The sequence below is a fragment of the Trypanosoma brucei genome, chromosome 7 (genome assembly GCF_000210295.1).
Source record: "Trypanosoma brucei gambiense DAL972 chromosome 7, complete sequence".
NCBI classification, from domain to species: domain Eukaryota; phylum Euglenozoa; class Kinetoplastea; order Trypanosomatida; family Trypanosomatidae; genus Trypanosoma; species Trypanosoma brucei.
Genome location: NC_026740.1, coordinates 1,215,555 through 1,236,652, shown reverse-complemented (window position 1 = coordinate 1,236,652; position 21,098 = coordinate 1,215,555). Strand labels below are relative to the sequence as shown.

At 49.4% G+C, this 21,098-nt stretch overlaps 8 protein-coding genes across 8 annotated transcripts; 7 read left to right on the top strand and 1 right to left on the bottom strand.

The window, feature by feature from the left end:
- Positions 1-1,870: 1,870 nt before the first annotated feature.
- On the top strand, positions 1,871-3,898 carry TbgDal_VII4960 (threonine synthase, putative; the record flags this gene model as incomplete). The annotated part of the gene is made up of 1 exon (XM_011776559.1): positions 1,871-3,898. The coding sequence occupies one exon, from the start codon at positions 1,871-1,873 to the stop codon at positions 3,896-3,898; it is 2,028 nt and encodes a 675-aa protein (XP_011774861.1).
- A 580-nt stretch (positions 3,899-4,478) lies between these two features.
- On the top strand, positions 4,479-6,374 carry TbgDal_VII4950 (hypothetical protein, conserved; the record flags this gene model as incomplete). The annotated part of the gene is made up of 1 exon (XM_011776558.1): positions 4,479-6,374. The coding sequence occupies one exon, from the start codon at positions 4,479-4,481 to the stop codon at positions 6,372-6,374; it is 1,896 nt and encodes a 631-aa protein (XP_011774860.1).
- Positions 6,375-7,956: 1,582 nt separating this feature from the next.
- Positions 7,957-11,952, top strand: TbgDal_VII4940 (hypothetical protein, conserved; the record flags this gene model as incomplete). Its single annotated transcript, XM_011776557.1, has 1 exon — positions 7,957-11,952. The coding sequence occupies one exon, from the start codon at positions 7,957-7,959 to the stop codon at positions 11,950-11,952; it is 3,996 nt and encodes a 1,331-aa protein (XP_011774859.1).
- Positions 11,953-12,608: 656 nt separating this feature from the next.
- Positions 12,609-13,601, top strand: TbgDal_VII4930 (hypothetical protein, conserved; the record flags this gene model as incomplete). The annotated part of the gene is made up of 1 exon (XM_011776556.1): positions 12,609-13,601. One exon carries the CDS (start codon positions 12,609-12,611, stop codon positions 13,599-13,601), a length of 993 nt encoding a protein of 330 aa, XP_011774858.1.
- Positions 13,602-13,715: 114 nt separating this feature from the next.
- TbgDal_VII4920 (hypothetical protein, unlikely) lies at positions 13,716-14,078 on the bottom strand (the record flags this gene model as incomplete). Its single annotated transcript, XM_011776555.1, has 1 exon — positions 13,716-14,078. The coding sequence occupies one exon, from the start codon at positions 14,076-14,078 to the stop codon at positions 13,716-13,718; it is 363 nt and encodes a 120-aa protein (XP_011774857.1).
- Positions 14,079-14,265: 187 nt separating this feature from the next.
- On the top strand, positions 14,266-14,745 carry TbgDal_VII4910 (hypothetical protein, conserved; the record flags this gene model as incomplete). Its single annotated transcript, XM_011776554.1, has 1 exon — positions 14,266-14,745. One exon carries the CDS (start codon positions 14,266-14,268, stop codon positions 14,743-14,745), a length of 480 nt encoding a protein of 159 aa, XP_011774856.1.
- Positions 14,746-15,085: 340 nt separating this feature from the next.
- TbgDal_VII4900 (hypothetical protein, conserved) lies at positions 15,086-17,653 on the top strand (the record flags this gene model as incomplete). Its single annotated transcript, XM_011776553.1, has 1 exon — positions 15,086-17,653. The coding sequence occupies one exon, from the start codon at positions 15,086-15,088 to the stop codon at positions 17,651-17,653; it is 2,568 nt and encodes an 855-aa protein (XP_011774855.1).
- Positions 17,654-18,286: 633 nt separating this feature from the next.
- Positions 18,287-21,079, top strand: TbgDal_VII4890 (hypothetical protein, conserved; the record flags this gene model as incomplete). The annotated part of the gene is made up of 1 exon (XM_011776552.1): positions 18,287-21,079. One exon carries the CDS (start codon positions 18,287-18,289, stop codon positions 21,077-21,079), a length of 2,793 nt encoding a protein of 930 aa, XP_011774854.1.
- Between the last annotated feature and the right edge of the window lie 19 nt (positions 21,080-21,098).

Below are 21,098 nucleotides of genomic sequence, written 5' to 3'. Positions count from 1 at the left end.
GCGAGGGGGTTATGTTAATGATTTGAGGAAGTTGTGCTGCAGCTACCAATTTCTTCCCTTTTGTAGAGGGACTACATCATCAGGAAGGATAGATAAGCCGCCGCAGTGTCTGAACATTATATCTCTCGTTTGCTTTCCTCCCTCTACTTTCACCATTTTCAAATCTTCATTCTAAATTTTTCGGGCCAAGGCCCTTCGCACGGACGGACGCGCGCATCGTCATACGCCAGGGCTAACCCCCTTGTTATAGGAGTTTCTCCTATCACCGACGGTTTAATTGGAATCTATTCACGGGGACAAAAATGTATACGCGTTTAAAAAAATTATCGCCGCTATCCTGATGTCCTTTGCGGTATACTACGTATGTGTTTCTGTGTGTAAAGTCAACTATATGCACATCGCAGACCTTTTTCGTCGTTTCGCCCTCTTCCGACAAGGGGATTTGCTTTCATGCGACTTTTCCCCTCTTTATTACCAGTGTTGTTTTTTTGTTGTTTCCTTTTCTCCTCCCCTTAAAAGGATGCTTATTCAGAAAGTGTGATTGTTTGCGTGCACCTTGTGACTTTTTCGGAGTGGGGGCGTTTTGGTGATGCCTCTTCTTTTTTTTCGTTTGCTTCCCTTCTTTTAGTTTTTCATTCGTTGTCCTTTTTTTAAAAAAAAAAATTACTTTTGATTCCAACACTTTGGTAGCCGCTGTGTTGAGTCTTTAATCTCCTCATCGCTTCAGCGGGTTCGTTTGTGTTTCGTCTAATTTACGTTTCAGGGGGTTCCTTTTCATCCGTTTCGATTGCTAGAGGAATTGATCGGGTGATCACGTGGTGTACTGGCTCCGGCAGTTGCTGCGATTCCCTTCCTCCTTTTTTTTTTGACTTTAGGAGACGAGGTCAGTGGAGGCTTATCGAGGCGTTAGCAAATGTCAGTTACAGGAGGATCAGCGAATAGTGTGAAAAGGAAGGTACCGCGTTACTTTTTCCGTTTCACTTCACGTTTCGTCGCACTCTTGTTTACCTCGATGCCCCAGTTCCCTCATCTGTTGTCCTGTGTGTGTACCCTTCTATATATTTATATATTACTTACGTCTGTGTTTTCATTGGTTTCTCACATACAAACGCCCCGCGTCTACTTATTCGTTGACTCATGCGATTAGAGGAAAACTCCCAGTGGTGCTTTGTGCAGTACTCATCAACAAGTGTGAAAGATGCACATAAACATGGTGACTACCGGCTTCTTCATTACCTTGTATCTGTTTCTGAACGTTGGTAGCCGTTAGTTCACTAAACCACGGCGGGTTGGTGGGGTTTATTGTTCCGTCCCCGTGATTGCGGGATGCTTTAGGGGGTGTTGTGTTTTTGTGCGTGTGTGTGGAAGGTGGTGTGACGTGAGAGTCTTCCGAGCTGTTGTGCAGATGGAAGTGGGGAGGAGGGAAAGGCGAGTAGATAAATGCTTGTGTTTATGTACGGCTGTGTTTTTCCTGCGAGGCACAACAGGACGGCTCAATCTTCAGGTCTTCTGTTGTCGCTAGATTGAAAGGTTTGACCTTCATTGGCTTGATGCGCTCTCCCTCCCTGGTTACTCGCAACGGAGACAGCGCAATGTGATGTCTTTCCCCCTCCTCCCCTCTCCAATTAATGTCTTCGCTTCTATGGCGCGGCTGCAGCGGGGCATCCAACAACGGCTTTCCACACACGATGTTTTTACAGTATTAACGGTAGCATATATTTTCTTTTAATGGACTTCCATTACACGGCACGTAGCCGAGTTCTCAAGATGTCGGGGGCATTCCCGACTTGGCTGCCACCTTTGCTGACTCTCCTTTCTCACACATTACATTGTAGTTACCAAAGCTCCAAGACAATACATAAAAAAGACAATGCTCACCTTACGCGTATGTGGCACAGCCTCAGTGGAGGTGAAGGAGCGCGTGGTTGATGGTCTGCTAAGTGTAACGGGTCCACAGTTGTTCACACACCCTCGTGATGGTGAAAAGGGGGAACCCTCCGACGTATTTCGTCTCTGTATCGACCAAACGGCTGCCGGGTTGGACATGAAGCGACAGTCTCCTGGAGAAGAAGGGGAAATATACGACTGCCGATTTGTGTGGGGTGAGGATAGCACGGTGGAAGAGGTCATCACGGAGGTGACGTCGTTGGTCAGCCACCGGCAGTTCTCGTCGACTCGGGGGGCTGTCGAGCCTTCTGTATCGTTTCTCAGTGTCATTCGTGACGGTCTGGCGTCCGACGGGGGGCTCTTCACTCTGCGCAAGATTCCACAGGTAACGGCTTCACAACTCAGGTACCTCTGCACTGCCCCCAACCTCAGTTACGTGGAGGCGGCACGGTCCCTGTTGGAGCGGCTGACAGACATGAGCTTGAAACCGCACATCCTTTCCAAGCACATCTTGGAGGCATACGATCCCTCACGGTGGAACGGGTTGAAGGATGTGTGCCCTCTTACACCCATACATCCGCGTGCCACGTCGGTGGCGGATGCGCCGGAGAACCACTCGGATTGGCATAACATGTATCTGCTTGAGTTGTATCACGGGCCGACAGGGGCATTCAAAGACTTCGCACTGCAGTTGTTTCCGCGCTACTTTGACACGGCGGTGGCGGCTGTCGCGAACCAGAAGGGCGGTGACAACAATGGGTGTGGAGGTGGAGAGGTTGTGAGTTCCAGCACAGCCGCCGGCAAACCTCTGCAATACATGATTCTAACAGCCACTTCGGGGGACACTGGGGTCGCAGCTATCAGCGGATTTGTTAACGCGAAGAGTCCTTGTCGTGTTATGGTGTTTTACCCCCTCCGAGGCGTGTCTCCAGTGCAGAAGATGCATATGATTTCGTATGACAACGGTACCACTGTTCGTGTCATTGGTGTTGAATCAGACTTTGATTTTTGTCAGCAAAGCGTAAAGAAGTTGTTTGCCGACGAAAAGTTGGAGAGGGAATTGGTTAATGACGCTGGCGTGCGCCTCTCCTCCGCCAACAGCATCAACTGGGGTCGACTGATTCCTCAGGTTGTATATTATTTCTGGGCATACCGAAAGTGTATACAGCAGAATGGGGACAAGGTTACAGAGGCCCTTGCATTTGGCGACAAGGTGGACTTTGTCGTGCCGAGTGGAAACTTCGGCAACATTCTCGCCGCGTACGTGGCGAAGCTCATGGGACTCCCCGTCGGCAAACTCATCGTCGCCAGCAACACCAACGACGTTCTTTACGAGTTTGTAAGCACTGGCTGCTACGATATCAGCCACCGTCATTTGGTACCTACCGCTTCTCCTTCAATTGATATATTGAAGGCGTCAAATGTGGAGCGGTTTCTCTTTATACTCTCTGACGGTGATTCGAAGTATGTTTCCGAGCAGATGGGACGACTTGAGTTTGAAAAGAGGTTTGAGGTTTGCGGCAAGGTTCTGCAGAGAATGCAGGAAACGTTTTGGTCAAGCAAATGTAATGAGTCCAATTGCGCTGCGGCTATAAAGAAAATATTTGACGCGACCGGTAAACTGTTGGACCCGCACACCGCTGTCGCCCTCCATGCGGCTACGGAGTACCGACGGGAGCATCCAGAGACCCGACGACCCCTCGTGATCGCCAGCACTGCGCACTGGGCAAAGTTTCCTGCGGCGGTGCTTCATGCTATTCTCGGTGAGGACGCGGTTGGAGCTGAAGGTGTTGAGTCTGTAACTGACCCAGCAGAGAGTTGCAAGTATCTCTATGAGAAGGTGCTCGCACTATGCCCTGGTGAAGCAGTGCATCCGAGCCTGCGCGCGGTACTCGCTACTGTGGAAGCACGATCCGGCTCTCTCAAACCGCGTGTAGCAACACGGGATGTGTCTCTTCTGAGGAAGGAGGTAACTGGTTTTGTCGTTTGCACCAGTGAGGGCTCTTGCTGATACAATATCAGAGTTTGAAATTCTGCGTTTGAGAAGTTGTTAGTTTCTTATCGTATTGTGATTTGTTGACACCAACTTCCCCCATGGAGGTGAAGCACATACAACTTTATGGGGGAGTTGGTTAGATGACGTGACTTCCTTATTAGCGAGCTGGACACGAACATTTTTTTCAGCGGTTAGTCAATTAACCAAGACGAAAACGGCGGCATCATTTTAACAAAACGTTTGTGGGATGATCTTTCCTTACTTACTTTACTGGGTTGTGTGAGCGGTTTCGTATTTTTTTTTTTATTTTGTTCGAGAGGTTTTTAGTTTCTTATCGTGATTTATTGAAACCTAGTGCCCCCATGGAGTCGTGTGTGTGCTTCGTTGCCATGGGGGAGAGTTGGTTAGGTAAGGTAACTTTCTTATTAATGGACCGTACGTGAACATTTTTTCAGAGGTTAGTCAATTAACCAAAACGTTTTTGAAATGGTTTTTCTTCCTTGCCTTTACTAGGTTATGTGCCTTCTTTCCCGCTCTTTGTGTTTGTTTAACCGTTTATTTTGCTCTATAAAGGTCTCTTCGTTGTCCCTCCACAATGTCGGGGGGCACCTCCACACGTCGCGCGCCCTCCTGTTCACCGTGGCAGCACCTTGTATCTGTTGACATCAGTAATACCTTTTGCACGGCGTTTGCCCAGCACCTTTCAACAGTGCACAACCCCCAAGAGTTTTCTGAGACTCTGTCGACCCTGATGTGTAAGTGGCGGGATAGGAAGTGGGCGGAGATTACTGTGCCATCCACTTTAACCGGAGGTAGACACTTTGTTATACCCACACGACGGAGGAAAGACCGCCGTTCCATAGCTAATGGTGGAGTCGAAAATAATGGTTTCCTTTCGGAAAATTTCTCCAACGGAGTGCCAATTGGGGACACGCGCCGGGACGGTGCCGTCACAGCGTACTATGAATCCATACGTGTGCAGCGGCTGATGGAGGAGGTTTTGCTTCTCTCCTCTGAGGTAGAAGCGGAGCGCGAGGCTGAGTTGATTAAATTAGGTGAAGTTGAAAGCATGAAAGTTCAACGCCGGGCATGGCGCCGGCGGTGTTGTCTGACCCGTGCCGTGGATGAACTGTGGCGGTTTAGTTGTACGGGAGGTTCAGATTTTTTGCTGCCGGTGACGGAGCTGGAGGCCCCAAATTATTACCAACGGGTAAGGCGTCCCGTGTCCCTTTCGACACTCTATTGTAGCGTTTGGGATGCTACTGTGGCGGACTACGCCGATCTTAAGGCACTCCTAACCCTGATGAGCTGTAACTGTGAACACTACAATGGGTCTGATAGCATCCTCGCTGCACAGTGTCGCAAGCTTGTGAAGATCGGCTACCGTGCTGTAAGAGATGCAGAGACGTATGAAAAACAGCAGTTAGAAGCGGATCAGGAACTCTTCTCGACATTGTGTGGACAGGACACTGTGGGATGTGGGCCACGCACGGGGACGGGGACAGGGGTGCTTCGCCGCATGATGGACGCAAATGGCGACGGTATATCGATGGAGCCGCTTCCTGCTGATGAGTTGGCTGCATTATTTCCTTCTCGATACCAAGCAGCATGTGACGGGGCCGTGCAAAGCACAGATGAGAAGCTTGTATGTGACGCGAACGGCAGTCGCACGGACGACACTGTTAGCCATCAGGTAAATAACGGCGGACGTAGGTTAGTACTGCGCAGGAAACCACCGGTACAATCAACGGAGAATGGGAAAGACGCCCCCGTGCCCGCACATGCGGACCCCAGTGACAAACCACCGCGCCCCCGGCTACGGCTTTCGCTGGTGTCCTCCACCTCCACAAAAACTGAAACACGTCCGTCCGGTGGTAGTGAAGGCGAAGGGGGCGGGATACTGGATGAAGATGACGTATGGGAGAAAACTGATCGCGTGAGTAGCCGTCAAAAGGAAGGGGCAGCAATATCGATCTCGTCCAAATCGTCCCAGGTTTTGCGCGCAAAACACGGGCGCAAGTCACTTAAGAAAGAAAAGGAGAGCCGAAGACGGGTGGGGCAAGCTGATCTCAGGAGGAAAAAGGAAAAGAGTGATCATGAACGAAGGCAGAAGCCACCAAAGGTGAAGCGCGAGAAAGCGGATTGGGGTAGTCGTATATCGAAAGTGAAGGCTGGTCGGCTGGGCGGCAGGGATAATGGCAAAGATTCCAAACGAAGTAAGAGGAGATTAGAAGAGTACTCCTCTACGGAGATGTTGAGTCCATTGCCGACCAGTTCGTCGACATCGTCATCTTATTATTCCTCATCTTCAACGAGCAGCAGTGATGACTCCGATACTTTTCTTACGAGGCGAGCGCCTCCCTCAATATCAGTGGAGAGGCTTGGAGAACTGGAGGCGATGATGAACAAGCTGGATAAGATGCCTTTACAGCAAGACACTATTGAGGAAGTTATTTTAACCCTTAAACGGGTTGAAAATGAACTTAACTGAGACGGAGTGGGTTTGTGTCGGTAATATGGCGGAGGAAAGTGTGCGAGGGTGTTGGGTTGTTTCAAGCACGGGCGAGAGTTGAGGTGTTGTGCCTCACAGTATCTCTGTTTGGCTTTCAAGTATACACTGTCTTTTGTGTGTACTTGAGGGGCCAAGCTGTACGATTGCTGCCATCCATTTTGAACTTTAGTGGAGGTAGTCGGGCTACTGTCTTGTAGTTTACTGTTCTGAGACATGCGATCTGTTTTCCATTGTGAGTTGTCGATATCGTTGGTATGTTTGCTTTCTCCAACTTTTCGAGATATTTGTGGTTTGTGTAGTAAGGATGCGTGTTCAGTAGCAAGGGATATTCGGCAGACCTGTCACATGGCTTTCAGTGCTTTGACGCGGTGGGACAATTTCCCTTCGTGTGGTGCGTGAATAAGGGGAAATTGTCTACTAAAAAAAAAAGAGTTTTTTTTTTTAGTTGAGTGCCAGTGGGAGGGGGATATGAGGATGGTTTCGCCTCGTACCCCATTTGTTGTTCTGTCGGTGTTCTTACTCGTATACACGTTGTGCCTTCCCCCACTCACTCACACACACGCCTTGTGCCATCACTTTGCCCGTGTAGCACTGACCTGAATGTATCTTGTCACCACGCTGAATGGTGTGTTTGCGTATGTCTCCTTCCTCTTCATCTCTCTGCTGTTTTTCTTTTTGTGTGTAGATGCCGCAAATGTGAGCTAATGCGCATTACTTACGGCATTGATGCCAGTGATGGGCCCAAGCTAGCATGCAATAGTGTTTGTACGCGTGCAAAATGTGGGGAGGCTATGTAGGCTGCGGACCAGGGTGAAATGTCATGAACTTCATTATTCATATCACCTCCAAAATTTCCTGAATAAGGTTTGTAGTCGCGGTCCTCAATTTAATATATTCCCTCTCTTCTTTTCCTCCTCCTTATCAGTGGGGGGTGTGGTGTGGTGCAGTCGTCGGCAGGAGACAAGGAAAGCTCTGTTAAGTTGTATATTATTAGAAACCCCCGCTTTTCAAGGAGGATCGATTGCCCAAACGTGGGGGTTGCTGTTCCGGGCAACACAATTGCCGACGAAAATGACTAAAAATATCCCTTTGGTGTTTATGTGCTTTCTTTCGTACATTTTCTTCATTCTTACAGGAGAAAACCTATCTGTGCACCGGCAAGCTACACAAAGATCAGCATATAACTAGTCACATAATGTGTTTGATGGAAAGTTACTCTGTTGTTTTTGTTAAAACCGATTGCTTTCCAAAATTACTTCTATCATCATTGCCGTTTGGTCCGATGTTCCGCCTTGTGAAATTGTGTACAAAAGGGAACGGAGGCTACATTGTTATCTTTGCTTCCTCAGGCACTGTTCCTTTTCTTACCAGCGCATAGACATAGACACACATACACGCATACATACAATTTTTCAACTGCGGAGACTCGGTCGGTTAAAGAACTAACAACTTCGCACCGCACTGCGACTCCGCAAAATATATATCCAAAGACACTTGATACCAATTCACGTTGCTCTGTATTAGCTCATTATTACAGGAGGAGGAGGCGACCACCTGTCAGATGGAGGGTGTTGCTTCATCCATAGCGTCGGTGGATCGCCACATTGCTCGTATTGAATATTACCTTAAACGTATGCGTCAGAACTCGGTGGCCCACACAGGTTTGGTTCGCCTCCCCAGCCATGGCTCTGCTCTTAAGGGGTACCACAGTTCGTTGCGGATTGGCACAACGGCGCTGTCGCAGCCAAAAAGTTGTGTAAGTCCGAAGAAACATCATCATACTGTAAAAAATATAGAGATGGGATTGAAGCCCGAATTTAAAAGTAGAACGGACGATATCAAAAGTGAGACCAAGTGGACTCCTCTTTGCAAAAACATCGAGGTGCTCACCCAGACTCACACGAAGCATTTACCCAAAAGGGCTGAATCAGCTATCGTCGGAAAAGACATGAAGCAACCTAATATGGGGTTGCGGGGGAAGAGCGATGAGTATCTTTCAAGACAGAGGCGCAAGCAGTCAACTGGCTTCTCAGAAACCAACGTTACATCTGCTTTATTTCTCGGTGCCACCACAGTGCTAGGAGACTCACCGCCATTAATGAACACTACATCCGCATTGTTACACTCCGGAGAGTCGTCATTCGATTCTTTACTGAGCAAGGCATCGAGCGCGTCCTTCTCTTCCTTTGAGTACGATCCTGCCGGGGAGTTTGCAACACGCACGTTGCAGTGGCGCAGGGCAGCTTACGGGCTCTTGGCGTCGCACTACGAGAAGGCTTTCGGGTTGCTGTATATGGCAGAACTGGGGGAAGGCCACAGTTCGGTAACAGCCGCTGACCTCCTTAGTGTCACAAACTTGGATCACCGTTTTCCTCACTTTTCCACAGAAAACACATCAGGAGATGCACGACCTTCCGCATTACGAAACGACAAACTAAACAGCGCCTCCGCCTCGTCCACGCACGATTTAATTCATGCTGAAAGGAGTGATCGAGGTGGTAGTTGGAGTCATCATTCCATATTCCGTCGAGAACCGCAAGAAGACCGCTCCTCACTGCCAAACTATTCGAAACACATCCCCAACAAACAAAACGTTGGCGCCCGCACTCCACCGCTGGGCAACCGTTGCTACGAGTTGCTGACCGAAACTCAACACAGGGATGCTGTGGTCGGGCGTACCATCGAAAGTCAAGAAGATGAGGGTGTTACAAACTTGTTACGATGGGCAGGTGAATCCGCTGCTTCTGCTGCTGAGCGCAGTGCATATCGATTACAGGAACAAAGACGCTACCTGCAGTGTCAACAGTTGCTTAATGAATTGCAACGTGAGGAATGTGCAATAAGAGGCACCATCGAAAGTCAAGAAGATGAGGGTGTTACAAACTTGTTACGATGGGCAGGTGAATCCGCTGCTTCTGCTGCTGAGCGCAGTGCATATCGATTACAGGAACAAAGACGCTACCTCCAGTGTCAACAGTTGCTTAATGAATTGCAACGTGAGGAATGTGCAATAAGAGGCACCATCGAAAGTCAAGAAGATGAGGGTGTTACAAACTTGTTACGATGGGCAGGTGAATCCGCTGCTTCTGCTGCTGAGCGTAGTGCATATCGATTACAGGAACAAAGACGCTACCTCCAGTGTCAACAGTTGCTTAATGAATTGCAACGTGAGGAATGTGCAATAAGAGGCACCATCGAAAGTCAAGAAGATGAGGGTGTTACAAACTTGTTACGATGGGCAGGTGAATCCGCTGCTTCTGCTGCTGAGCGTAGTGCATATCGATTACAGGAACAAAGACGCTACCTCCAGTGTCAACAGTTGCTTAATGAATTGCAACGTGAGGAATGTGCAATAAGAGGCACCATCGAAAGTCAAGAAGATGAGGGTGTTACAAACTTGTTACGATGGGCAGGTGAATCCGCTGCTTCTGCTGCTGAGCGCAGTGCATATCGATTACAGGAACAAAGACGCTACCTCCAGTGTCAACAGTTGCTTAATGAATTGCAACGTGAGGAATGTGCAATAAGAGGCACCATCGAAAGTCAAGAAGATGAGGGTGTTACAAACTTGTTACGATGGGCAGGTGAATCCGCTGCTTCTGCTACTGAGCGCAGTGCATATCGATTACAGGAACAAAGACGCTACCTCCAGTGTCAACAGTTGCTTAATGAATTGCAGCGTGAGGAATGTGCAATAAGAGACACCATCGAAAGTCAAGAAGATGAGGGTGTTACAAACTTGTTACGATGGGCAGGTGAATCCGCTGCTTCTGCTGCTGAGCGTAGTGCATATCGATTACAGGAACAAAGACGCTACCTCCAGTGTCAACAGTTGCTTAATGAATTGCAACGTGAGGAATGTGCAATAAGAGGCACCATCGAAAGTCAAGAAGATGAGGGTGTTACAAACTTGTTACGATGGGCAGGTGAATCCGCTGCTTCTGCTGCTGAGCGTAGTGCATATCGATTACAGGAACAAAGACGCTACCTCCAGTGTCAACAGTTGCTTAATGAATTGCAACGTGAGGAATGTGCAATAAGAGGCACCATCGAAAGTCAAGAAGATGAGGGTGTTACAAACTTGTTACGGCGCGTCATACGCTCGAACACGCTGAGGAGTGGAAGCATGCTTAGCGTTGATGTGGCTGGTATTTGTGCAAGCTCAGATGATAAGATTGTTCTTGATTCTGAGCAACGTGCGAATACGGTTTTGACGACCGTGCTCCATGAACTGAGCACTACCAGGGAGCCGCTTGAAGGTGCTGGCAAATCACTGATTGGCGCGAGTGACAGGAGTGGTTGTGATATATCAATTTCCACTACCACGGGCGCTGAAGCGATTCATTACTCTGCTGCTCTCGAACACCGCGTCACCACCCCACTCCGTGTTGCAGACGTAGCTGACCAGCATGAATTACCCGCTGTCGAGGCGACGTATCCGACTGCTGAACCAACCAAGGGTTATGTGTGGACCGAAGACCAATCGAACCAAGTTGTTTCTTCTTACAGTGATATGGTCTCTTGTGTTGAGGAACAGTGCTACATTTCTTTATTCAAACTTGTTCAAAGAGAAGCACGAAATCGGTGGCACAATGAACGAGCTGAGTATTACGCGAGGAATGAAATGCGGTGGGACGAGCTGAACTGTTATCGATCACTGGTGCAATGGCCACCCAGTCCATCCTTGTGTTTTGAAGAATATGCGGGTGATGTTGCGGGGTCCGGAGGTGGTCATTGTGAAATTGAAGCGAATAACGCCGCTCTGTTTAAGGATGAGGCACGCGCTACTGAACTGTACACTGACGCTTCACTGTTGTGCAAGCGGCCACATCGCAATGAACCCGCTTTATTAATGGTGAAAGATGTCACTGAGCCACTGGAAGACCCGGTACCTGCGGAATATCAGGCGAACGAACAGAACACTGGCTCCCTGGTGATTTTTGATGAAGCTGAACACCCAAAACAGCATGAGAAAGCTGTTGTCTGGTCAATCAACATTACGGATGGACGGTGCAGCACTCCCCCGCATCTTCGTGGCCGGCCGTGGGCCCCTCTGCTTATGCGCAAGTCGGCTGTTCAGGGTTCTATTGCCAATGACAGCGATTTCACGGGCTACAATGTCAAGCGCAGGAAAAAGGTTCGAAGTACAGAGTGTGCAGGAACGGCGACGCACGGCGCTGCCTCCGCATCAGGGGAAGCGAGATTTGTTACGTTGAGCCGTTCCAATCCCTGTGGGAGTCTGCAGGTTTGTCAAAAAGCACGTCAGCAGGGTAACACCGCGGCACCGATCGGTTATGCAGAAATCTACAGACTTCATCTTCGGAAACAGAGAGCCCAATCATTGAGGGGTGCACAGCACCTTCAACCTTGTTACAGCAAAGTGACTGTTTCATTCCTGGAGTCGGCGGAGTGGCGCTACCAGAAAATGTACGTCGACAATTACCTATTTCCCTCACTAAGCCCAATGAGAGGTGCGCCACGCGTACGAAAGTGTGCTGATGGTGTTTGTAGTGAAGTTGAACGTGCCGCGAGCATCTGGGACTTGGCAGGTTACTAGAAAGTGCATGGTGGCCTGCCGGCTTTTTAGTCCACGTGTGCATGCGTTTGTGATAGTGGGTGTTGCGAGGGTTGTGCTACTTAATGGAACCCGTAGAACTTCACCATGGTACTGTTGGCATTCATGTCTCTGTTCGTGGGCGGAGCATCTCGTCCTGGTGCTTCCTCGTAATATGGACAGGGTTGTTAGAAGGACAGGTAGATGAAAATAAACAGTAGGATAGATTGTGAAAAACGTTAGATGTTGACACCGTATACCAAGTGTTATACGCACACTACAATTTGTGTAGAGTGCCTACAACGGCTGTAAGATCCCGTGGTTCTCCATGCGTCTATTTAAGCGCACGAAAAACGTTTCTATTTTTGACTTCCCCTTCATTTCGTTGTATTTGTGAGAGGCGTGTGAAGCAAAAGGTTAAGCAAAAGGAGGTGGCGACGAAAAGCGGTGTTTGCAGATAACTTGTACTCGCGACATTACGTTACATATATTCGACATAATAAACATATATATATATATATATATATATTGACGTAAGTGTACAAGAAAACGGGTGGCTACCAGTTACAAGCAAAGAAGGAAACAACGAAGCGGAGGTAAAATCGGTTTAAGGGGGAAATTGGAGGAACCGCAACAAGGCTACGGACGGAACTGAATAGATGGGTTTCTTTAAAAAGCGTTATGGTGTTATGCGGGCCGCTGACAAGTCAGGTCGGCACTTTATTTGGACTATCAAAGACTTTTGTAAATATGGACCCGGGACCACATTGGACAGTGCAAACGTCACTTGTTTCACTCAGGTGAAGTTTCACCTCCACATAGCAATTACAGAAAAGGGTAATATTGGTGTCTACATGCATTACAAAAGTGTAGCGATCCCAAAGTACTCATACTATTTTGTCAACAGCGATGGTGCCTACATGAGACAACACACTGCCCACACCATTCCTCCTACTGCCGAACGATGTGGGCACTGGAACACCTGCCATCAAAATGACATGTTAGATTTTGTCTGCAGCGATGGCACGATAATTTTGCACCTCCACTTTGATGATGATGTGATTACACTGGAGCATCAGAAGTTGCCCTCGGCTGGTATCGGTACGCTGAATGTCACGTGGAGCATTCCGCGTTTCTTCCAACAAGTCCTCAACCCATTTACTTCAGGAGGATTTGTGCTGAGTCGCAACCTTATTTTTATTAGGCTGGAGGCCAAGCGAGAGACAGGCACCACGGACGTTGTCGGTGTGTACAATGTTGACGACGTAAAGGAGTTTGTTTTGTTTGCACTAGGTCGTAACGGCATCGTACCACCGCACAGTTTGAAGTTATTGGATGAGAAAGGTGGATGTATTGCTGAGCTGCCAATGAGCGCAGAAGGCGGGACACGGACTATAGTGATCTCCAAAGAGAAGGTACTGAAAGCCATCGGTCGAACTGGCACATTGCGTGTTTTTTTTCAACTGCAGGATGTTGGTAACCCCTTGGATGCACTTAATTTTTTGAGTTGTGCGGCGCAGCAACGACACGCGGGGTCGGGGGAGGGTGATAGCAGTCTGGAGGAACCACTGGAAATGGTAAGAGTGGGCAATAAGAAGGAAACCTACGTAGTAATGGACGAGCGCCACGAGCAACACCGACTGGCAACCTAGTTATCGTCCGTTCTTTATCGTGTCCCTAAGTTTTATGTTTACTATTAATTAAAACTATATTTCTCGTTATTGTTGTTGCCACTGTCATTCTATTCAACGCGAGCGCTAGTTTCTTTAACCGTTACCACTGTATTTATTTTCGTGATATCCAACAGTGGAAGCAGCCTTCAATGAATTGTGCGTGCCGCCTAAGGATTCGAAAGGGGGCGCACATCTCGCAACTATTGTCGGCACATAAGGTGACAGAGGGTCCAATGGGTGTCTAAAAATCGTGGCAGTGAGGGGAAATTGGTCCATGTTGACAAATATGTGTCGCAAGTAAGGGAAACAACCTTGATGATGTGCAGGGTTGAAGGGAACGAACGGGAATAAGGGGAGGAAAACAACTTTTCTGACTGCCAACCGCTGGTTGTGATAGTTGGGAAGGTGATGGGTGAAACGAATTTTATGCATAATGGGGGGATTTGCCGCGAGCATTCCATTGAGGAAATGTGGTACGTCATCGTGTTAAATTTTTTAAAGATTGTAATGCACCTGATTGCAGGAAGGTAAAAGACGCAGCTTTCCCATACTCCTTTCTCTCATTTCCTTTCGTCGTTGTCAACTAGAGGGCATAACGGAGTATTTTCTTCCAGTTAATGCATGAGGAGTTAACAAGACTACAATGAACCCGAGTCTCTCTGACAGCAAATTCGAAAAGGCGATGAGCAAATTGCAGTTGTTGGAAGATTCTCGCACCATCCTACACCGCATGCTCCAGCATGCGCACTTCTCGTTTAGCAACGCCCAAAGACAAATGGACCGCACCGGATTACTTTTGGCGTGGGAAGCTGTTCCAACAGCAGCTGGTGCCGTAAAGCCTCAATATTGCATTGTCCGTGAGATGAACGACGGTGGCAACGGCGGTGATGCCGGTGCGGGCGCTGCCGCAATTAGCGACGACAATGACGACTGTGCAGTGTGGAAGCTAGTTAACTGCGGAGACAGCGCAGGAGAAGATCCTGCCAAATGGTTTGCAGTTGCCCCATCAGAGGCACTGAGGGAGTGCCAGCAGCACTTTAGGGGTGTGGTTAATGCCTGTGTAAAGGTCATTCAGGCTCAGGAGGAAGCGATAACGGCAGCCGCTACAGTTCCAGTAACTTAGGGTACGCGGAATGAAGGTAAGTCGTTTTTGCTAGGTTGAAAAGGGTGTGGGACCACGAGGGGCATGATTCAGGCGATAAGCCTTCACTCTCGCGACAAATGGCGATTTGCAGTATTGTTGTTGGGATTTTTCTTCGATTGAAATATAAGATTAACCCGTCCCTTTTTTTCCTATTTTCTTGTTTTACTAATCCGTTATTCTCCCTCCTCGGTTGTTGACACAGCGACTGAGCAGCGCATCGGCTCACGCGTGTGAGGAATAAAGAGGAGAAAAGAGTGGGATCCAAGGAAAAAGGACCGCTTCCGGGAGATACCTGTTTCCTCGTAATAAGTGATAACGCATGGGAAAGCCGGGCGGCTTTTTTAAGAGGCTTAAGAACAAGCAGAAGCGCCTTGCCACTCACCGTCGTCGAGGTACAAAGGGTGCTTCCAAAGAAGAACGACGTTTAAAGCATAATGAACTAGTCGATTACTACGCGGCCAAGCGTGAAGCTGAGGAACTCGCTGCGATCAGCAGCAGCAGCAGCAGTGAGAGTGAGGCGGCTTCCACTGACTCGGAACTGGAGGCACGTAAGGAGGAAAAGTCCCTTTTGGCACTGCGTCGCGTGCTGGGAATAGCCGATGGAGGCCGGGCAGTGAAACGCGGTCGTAATAATAGTCACAATGGTAATGACAATAATAACGGTAACAACAGTAAGCGTAAAGGTGTTGAAAATCAGCGTGACAATGATTTGAGTAACGTGGATACAACCGCCGTGAACGACACAGTACCGTCGGATGGTGGGGATGACGACTGGAGGACATTCCTTCCACAGGATGAAGAGGAAGACGAGGAAGAAGAACTTGAGGAACTTGAGGAGGAAAACAGTTACGCAATTGAGAGCGATGGACAAGAGGTTGGGACGGAGGGTGGCTCACTAGAAGGGGATGATGCAGAGGATGTAATGTCAATGGAAGAGTCTGAGGAGGACGAAGAAGGAGAGGATAGCGGAAAGGAGGACGCATACGAGGATGACGAGGAAGGAGACGGAGATCAACAGAAATTTGAGGAGGAGAAGGTCCAACTTCTACCGCAGTTTCACTTGGGTACAGCGAAGTTTGAGGCACTGCAACGCGTCGTACGCGAGGATGATCCGTGGTTCACAAAGTATCATATCGATAAGCATGGAGGCATTGACAGATCACCGATGCAGCTGTTAAAACAAAAATATCATACTGAATACGGACAGATTGCGGTATCAGCTTCGGCGCACGCTATGGAGCACCTCATCCATGAACCCTTTCGCGTTGGATGGCAAGGAACTGCCTCAGCACCACAAAAACTCGATAAGAGGCCGCCGTACATGCACGAAACACTTTGGAACAAATGGTTGGATTACCGTGCGGCGAAGTCTCGCGGACCTATGACGGCGGAACAGCGGGGGCTGTTGGACCTTCTGCAGGGCTACCCCGATGTCATGGACTGTTGTCGTTCGGCTGAGAACGCTGAGGCACGTCGAGAAGTGTTTCTGCTTCACGCTCTCAACCATTGGTACAAGGCACGTGCAGTTATGGTCTTACACGAAGCCTTTCTACATGAAAAGAAGCGTCAGAAAAGAAAAAACTCCAAGAAGAAGGTTAAAGGCAGCAGCGCGGTGTCGAGCAAGAATCTGGATGATAGTGACGGTGAGGATGGGGAGTATGAACTGCGAGACCGTGGTTTTGGAAAAACGCGATTGCTCATTATGCTCCCAATGCGCAACATTGCTCACGAATATGTGACCACGCTGATAGAGTTGCTTCGTGCTATCCCTGAGGACTGTCCGAGGCTCGCTACATTTGACGAAGACTTCACTGAGCTTGCGGAGGCAATGGATCCAACTTTCTCACGCCGCCCCCGTGACTACCAACGACAGTTTGCCGGCAATATTGATGATTCTTTTTGTGTGGGTTTGCGAATTGAACCAAGTCGTGTGCGAGTATACACTCACCCGTTGAACAGTGATATGATTATCTGTTCCCCGTTGGGGTTGCGGCGGCGTCTCGAACGGAATGGCGACGCCTCCGTGTCACTTTCCTCTATTGAAGTTTGCCTTATCGATGAAGCTCATGTTTTGTTGATGCAGAACTGGCAGCATGTGATGGAGGTACTCGGTTTGCTGAATAAACGCCCACGCGACACAACATACGGATTATCTGACTTGCGTCGTGTTTATGCCTGGGCGCTTGCTGGACAGAGCGGACGCCATCGGCAGACTATTATTTCAAGCAATGTGACAAATGCCGTCCTTCTTTCCACTTTTCGCACGTTTGTGAACAACTCTGGTCGCGTGTCGCTGCATCGGAGGGAGGAAACAGGTGTGCTCCAGCAAATTATGGTGCCCGTGAGACAGCACTTTCTTCGCTTCGATCCAGGAAGTTCTGTGGAATCCTGCGATGACGCGCGCTTTGACTTTTTCACGCGCGAGGTGCTTCCAACCAAGATATTACCGCCTGTTTCTCGTGATGTGCGTACGATCATATTCGTTCCCTCCTACTTTGACTACGTTCGCATCCGAAACTATATGATACGCGAGCATCGCGACAGCTTCGCAGCCATATGCGAGTACACCTCTCTTCGGCAACAGCGCAAGTCACTGGGGCAGTTCACCGATTTGGAGCGACCACTTCTGCTAGTCACGGAGCGTTTCTACTTTTTCAGGAGGTATTTCGTGAAACATGCGGAAATCATCGTGTTCTATAGCCCACCTGTATTCTCTAGCTTCTACGTCTCGCTTGTTGGGCGCCTTGTGGCCACGTCGCCAAACGCCTTCTCGCTCACTCTCTTTTGCAGATACGACTCTCATGAACTGAACAGGCTAGTGGGAACGGCGCGTGCACGACAGCTGGTGGAACGCGAGGCGGAAGCGTATTCCTTCGTAACAAACTAGTAGTGATGATGTGCAAAGAGTGGCGCAAATGTGGGAGGGGAGAGGTGAGGAAAACAAAGTAATTCCTGGGGCCGCAGCTGTAGTTGCAGTCATGCACTCACAATTAACACGCGTGTAACGTACACTTAATACCCCTCTGCGACAAGGAATGAAAGTGCAGGCCTTGAGTAGCTGAGTTTTTTGTACTTAGTTATTTTTTGTTCTGCAGGAAGGGACTCGAACAAAAGGATTTGGATGGCGGCTGACTTCGGCGTAGGGTAGTCCAGAAGGTATTTTTGAGGACCTGGCGGTAGGCACACTGGAAGCCCGCAGCCGTAGGGCCTCAACTGCTTCACTGTCGCGTAAACTCATTATTACAGTGTTTCTATTTTTGTTATGGGAGATTACTCCTGTTTTGATAATTTTTCACAGTCGTCATTCATATCTTTCCTATCGAAGTGGCGCATCATTACCAGGTAAAGGAAAACAAGGTAGTAAGCTGTTAAACACCAACTGGGTGAGTCACACGGATTTGGGTCGAAGCGAGACACCCATAAGTTGTTGTGGAAGTGTGAAGCAGGGAGGGAGCGGGGAATAACAATAATATTTGAGCTTACTTTTACAACCATAGAAGCAACAGCATAATAGAAAGGAATGACGGCACTCGACTTTCAGTTTGTACAAGGAAGTGAACGCCTGGATTGGGGTGTGCTGGTAAGTATTGACATTCAGCGTCTCATAAAAGACACCAACGTGGATACTTTACAGCGGGTGGTGGAAAACATCGCGTTCGCTCGCCTAACACGTGATGAGGCGGCGATGTTTACCCCCGACCACTTTATCCATCTTTACACACTTTGTCAACTGGTTATTCAGTATTTGGTCTGCTCGCAAGAGTGTCTCGCAAAGATAAACGTAAAACTTAACGAGCGCATGCAAGAGTCTCAGCAAGGCGTTGATTCACTGAAACAGGAATGCGACCGGTTGAATCAGGAAAACAGCGTTTTGAGGAAAGAGGTGAAGGCACAACGCCGCACGTTGTTGGCATACGAATATAATAGGGCAGGAAGAAACGCGACGGCGGGTTCAACATATATATGTCCACAGTGCGGCGAAATGTATGGAAAGTGCGAGTCATTACAATCACACATACGAAAGCGTCATATGATGAAGCCTGCAGTAGAATCGCCGTTAGTACAGGTTCAACCACAGCAACAACCACAAACCGCGCTGGAGCCACCACGACAACCAGAGCAGTGGAAGACAGATTATGACCTTAAAATGCACCAATTGCAGGATAAACTGAGTTCGATAGAGCAACTCCTCGAGAAGGAAAGAGATAGAAACGATCGTCTGCAGCGTGAAGGTATGATGATGATGATGCAGGCGGCACTGATTGGGCAGAAGCCGGCCTCTCCAGTACCGCCCTCAGCAGAAGGTGGGAAAGCCGATGTCCAGGCTGGACAGCCAATATCGCCACAACAGCAGAAGTTGGAGCAAACGAAGTCTGAGCCAACTCTTCCGGGGCTGCCGACAGTGCAGGCTGCAGGCGTTGCAGCTCTTCCGCATCGGAATTCACAGCAATCTTTATTTGCTGTTCCCGTTGTCCCCGACGTCGCAGCACTGCAGCAGTACAACAATACACGACAACAGGAAGCAAGTAACAGCGCACTTGTCAAACAGGTGGAAGAGTTGCAGAAGGTTGTGAAAAGTTTGAAGGAAGGTAAGCAGTCTGAATCGGCACTCCCTGCGACATCAGTGAGTGGGAATGCTGCGGGACCATCGGCTTCCCCGTCGTGGCTTACTGTGAACGAAATGCAGCAGGGTAACGCCGAGAAACCTGCAATATCTGCCCTCTTATCGAGCGCTGCTAACGTAGGTTCAGCGAACGCTGCGAAAGTGGGACCTGACACAAATACATCAGTGCCTCCGTTGCAAACACAGCCACTCAGAGCTGTGCAAGAGTTAAACCCGCAGTGTGTAGCAATGACCCAACAACCTCTGATGCAGCAACAGCACCCATTAGACCTGCAGCGCGAAACGCGCACGCTGCCAACGGCAACACAGCAGTTACCTCTGCAGCAGCCTGTTGCGCTACATCCTACGGCTTCTGCAACGATACCATTAGCACCTCAGCAGGTGCCCCCCGCCACGGCGCAAATGGTGCAACAGCACCCTTCGGACCCACACTACCAAACACATGCATTCCCAACGGCAACTCAGCGTACGTCGTTAGACCAACGACAGCCAATAACGGGGTTGACGACAGTCACAGCACCACCAATAGAATCACCGAAAATACAAACCGCGCAGCAGACTTCAACTCATCTGGCAACGCAGCAAGCACCAAACCCGCAGCATGTACCGTCGGCTCAACAGCCCCTGGCACCAGCGTCGATACAGCAGCAGCATCCATTAGTCGAACCAAACCAAATATATGCACCGTCGGCGGTACCACAGCAGTTGCCATTTCCTGGTGCACGACCGGCGGTGCCGCAGCCCCCGCAACCGCAACCGCAACTGCTCCCTTCAGCACCACAGGCAGCGACAGCGCCACTGGTGCAACAACAGCAAGAGGTGACGAAAGGAGAACCCCAAACTGTACCGGCGCCTCACACTTCGGTACCACCTCCTTCCCTATCTCAGCAACCGCAGCCACACACAGTCACTGAGGTGGTTCACAACACTTCTCACCTCACTGCCGGAGTTGTTGCACCCGTGGATGTAATGCCAATCACTAGCGCAGCCCGCCCTTCAAAATGTATCGTATCAAACTGCGCCTCCTCAATGGCCAGCATGGGATCCCTTCCACAGCTTTTCTCGACGCTGAAACCGCCGGGACAGGTACAGAACTCTGGGAAGAGTTCTTTATTGGATGATAGTCTATCGGTAAGGCCTAAACCCTCTACTGCGGCTCCAGGCGTGGACTGTCAAGTGGTTCAACACTTGGTTTCGTCCTCTAAACCGTCGACGGCCGCGTCGTCGTGTACGCCGGAATGGTTAAGGAACGACAGCATCACTGATAGCGGCCGGAACGGTGCAACAGGGCGCGGTTATGCCCCCACTGGAGGCACTAATTTTGCAATCCCAAAAGAATCTAACGTTGTGCCCACGGCTCCAACGGAGAGCCCGCCGGGACTGGCTTCCACTACCGGCGTTGCGGTCTCGCCTCCCGGTACTCACCCTAATGCAGGGTTGGAGGCGTCCAATAGTGCGATACGAGCGATTCCGGTACCTGTGCAGCAACACCAACCGGGGCCAAAGGTGATAGTACCTCCCTTTGCTGCATCACTTCCAGTGCCCGTCCCAGCAACTTCTCCTCCATTGAGCTTGGGAAGCGGTGTTGCGCCTATGCATGTGGCAACGGGAGTTGCACAGGCCAGTGCCGACGTGAAAGTTGCCAATATTTCTGTCACTGACTTGAGTTCTGGTGGTAGTAGTGTATGATTGGGAAGGAATGTAACAA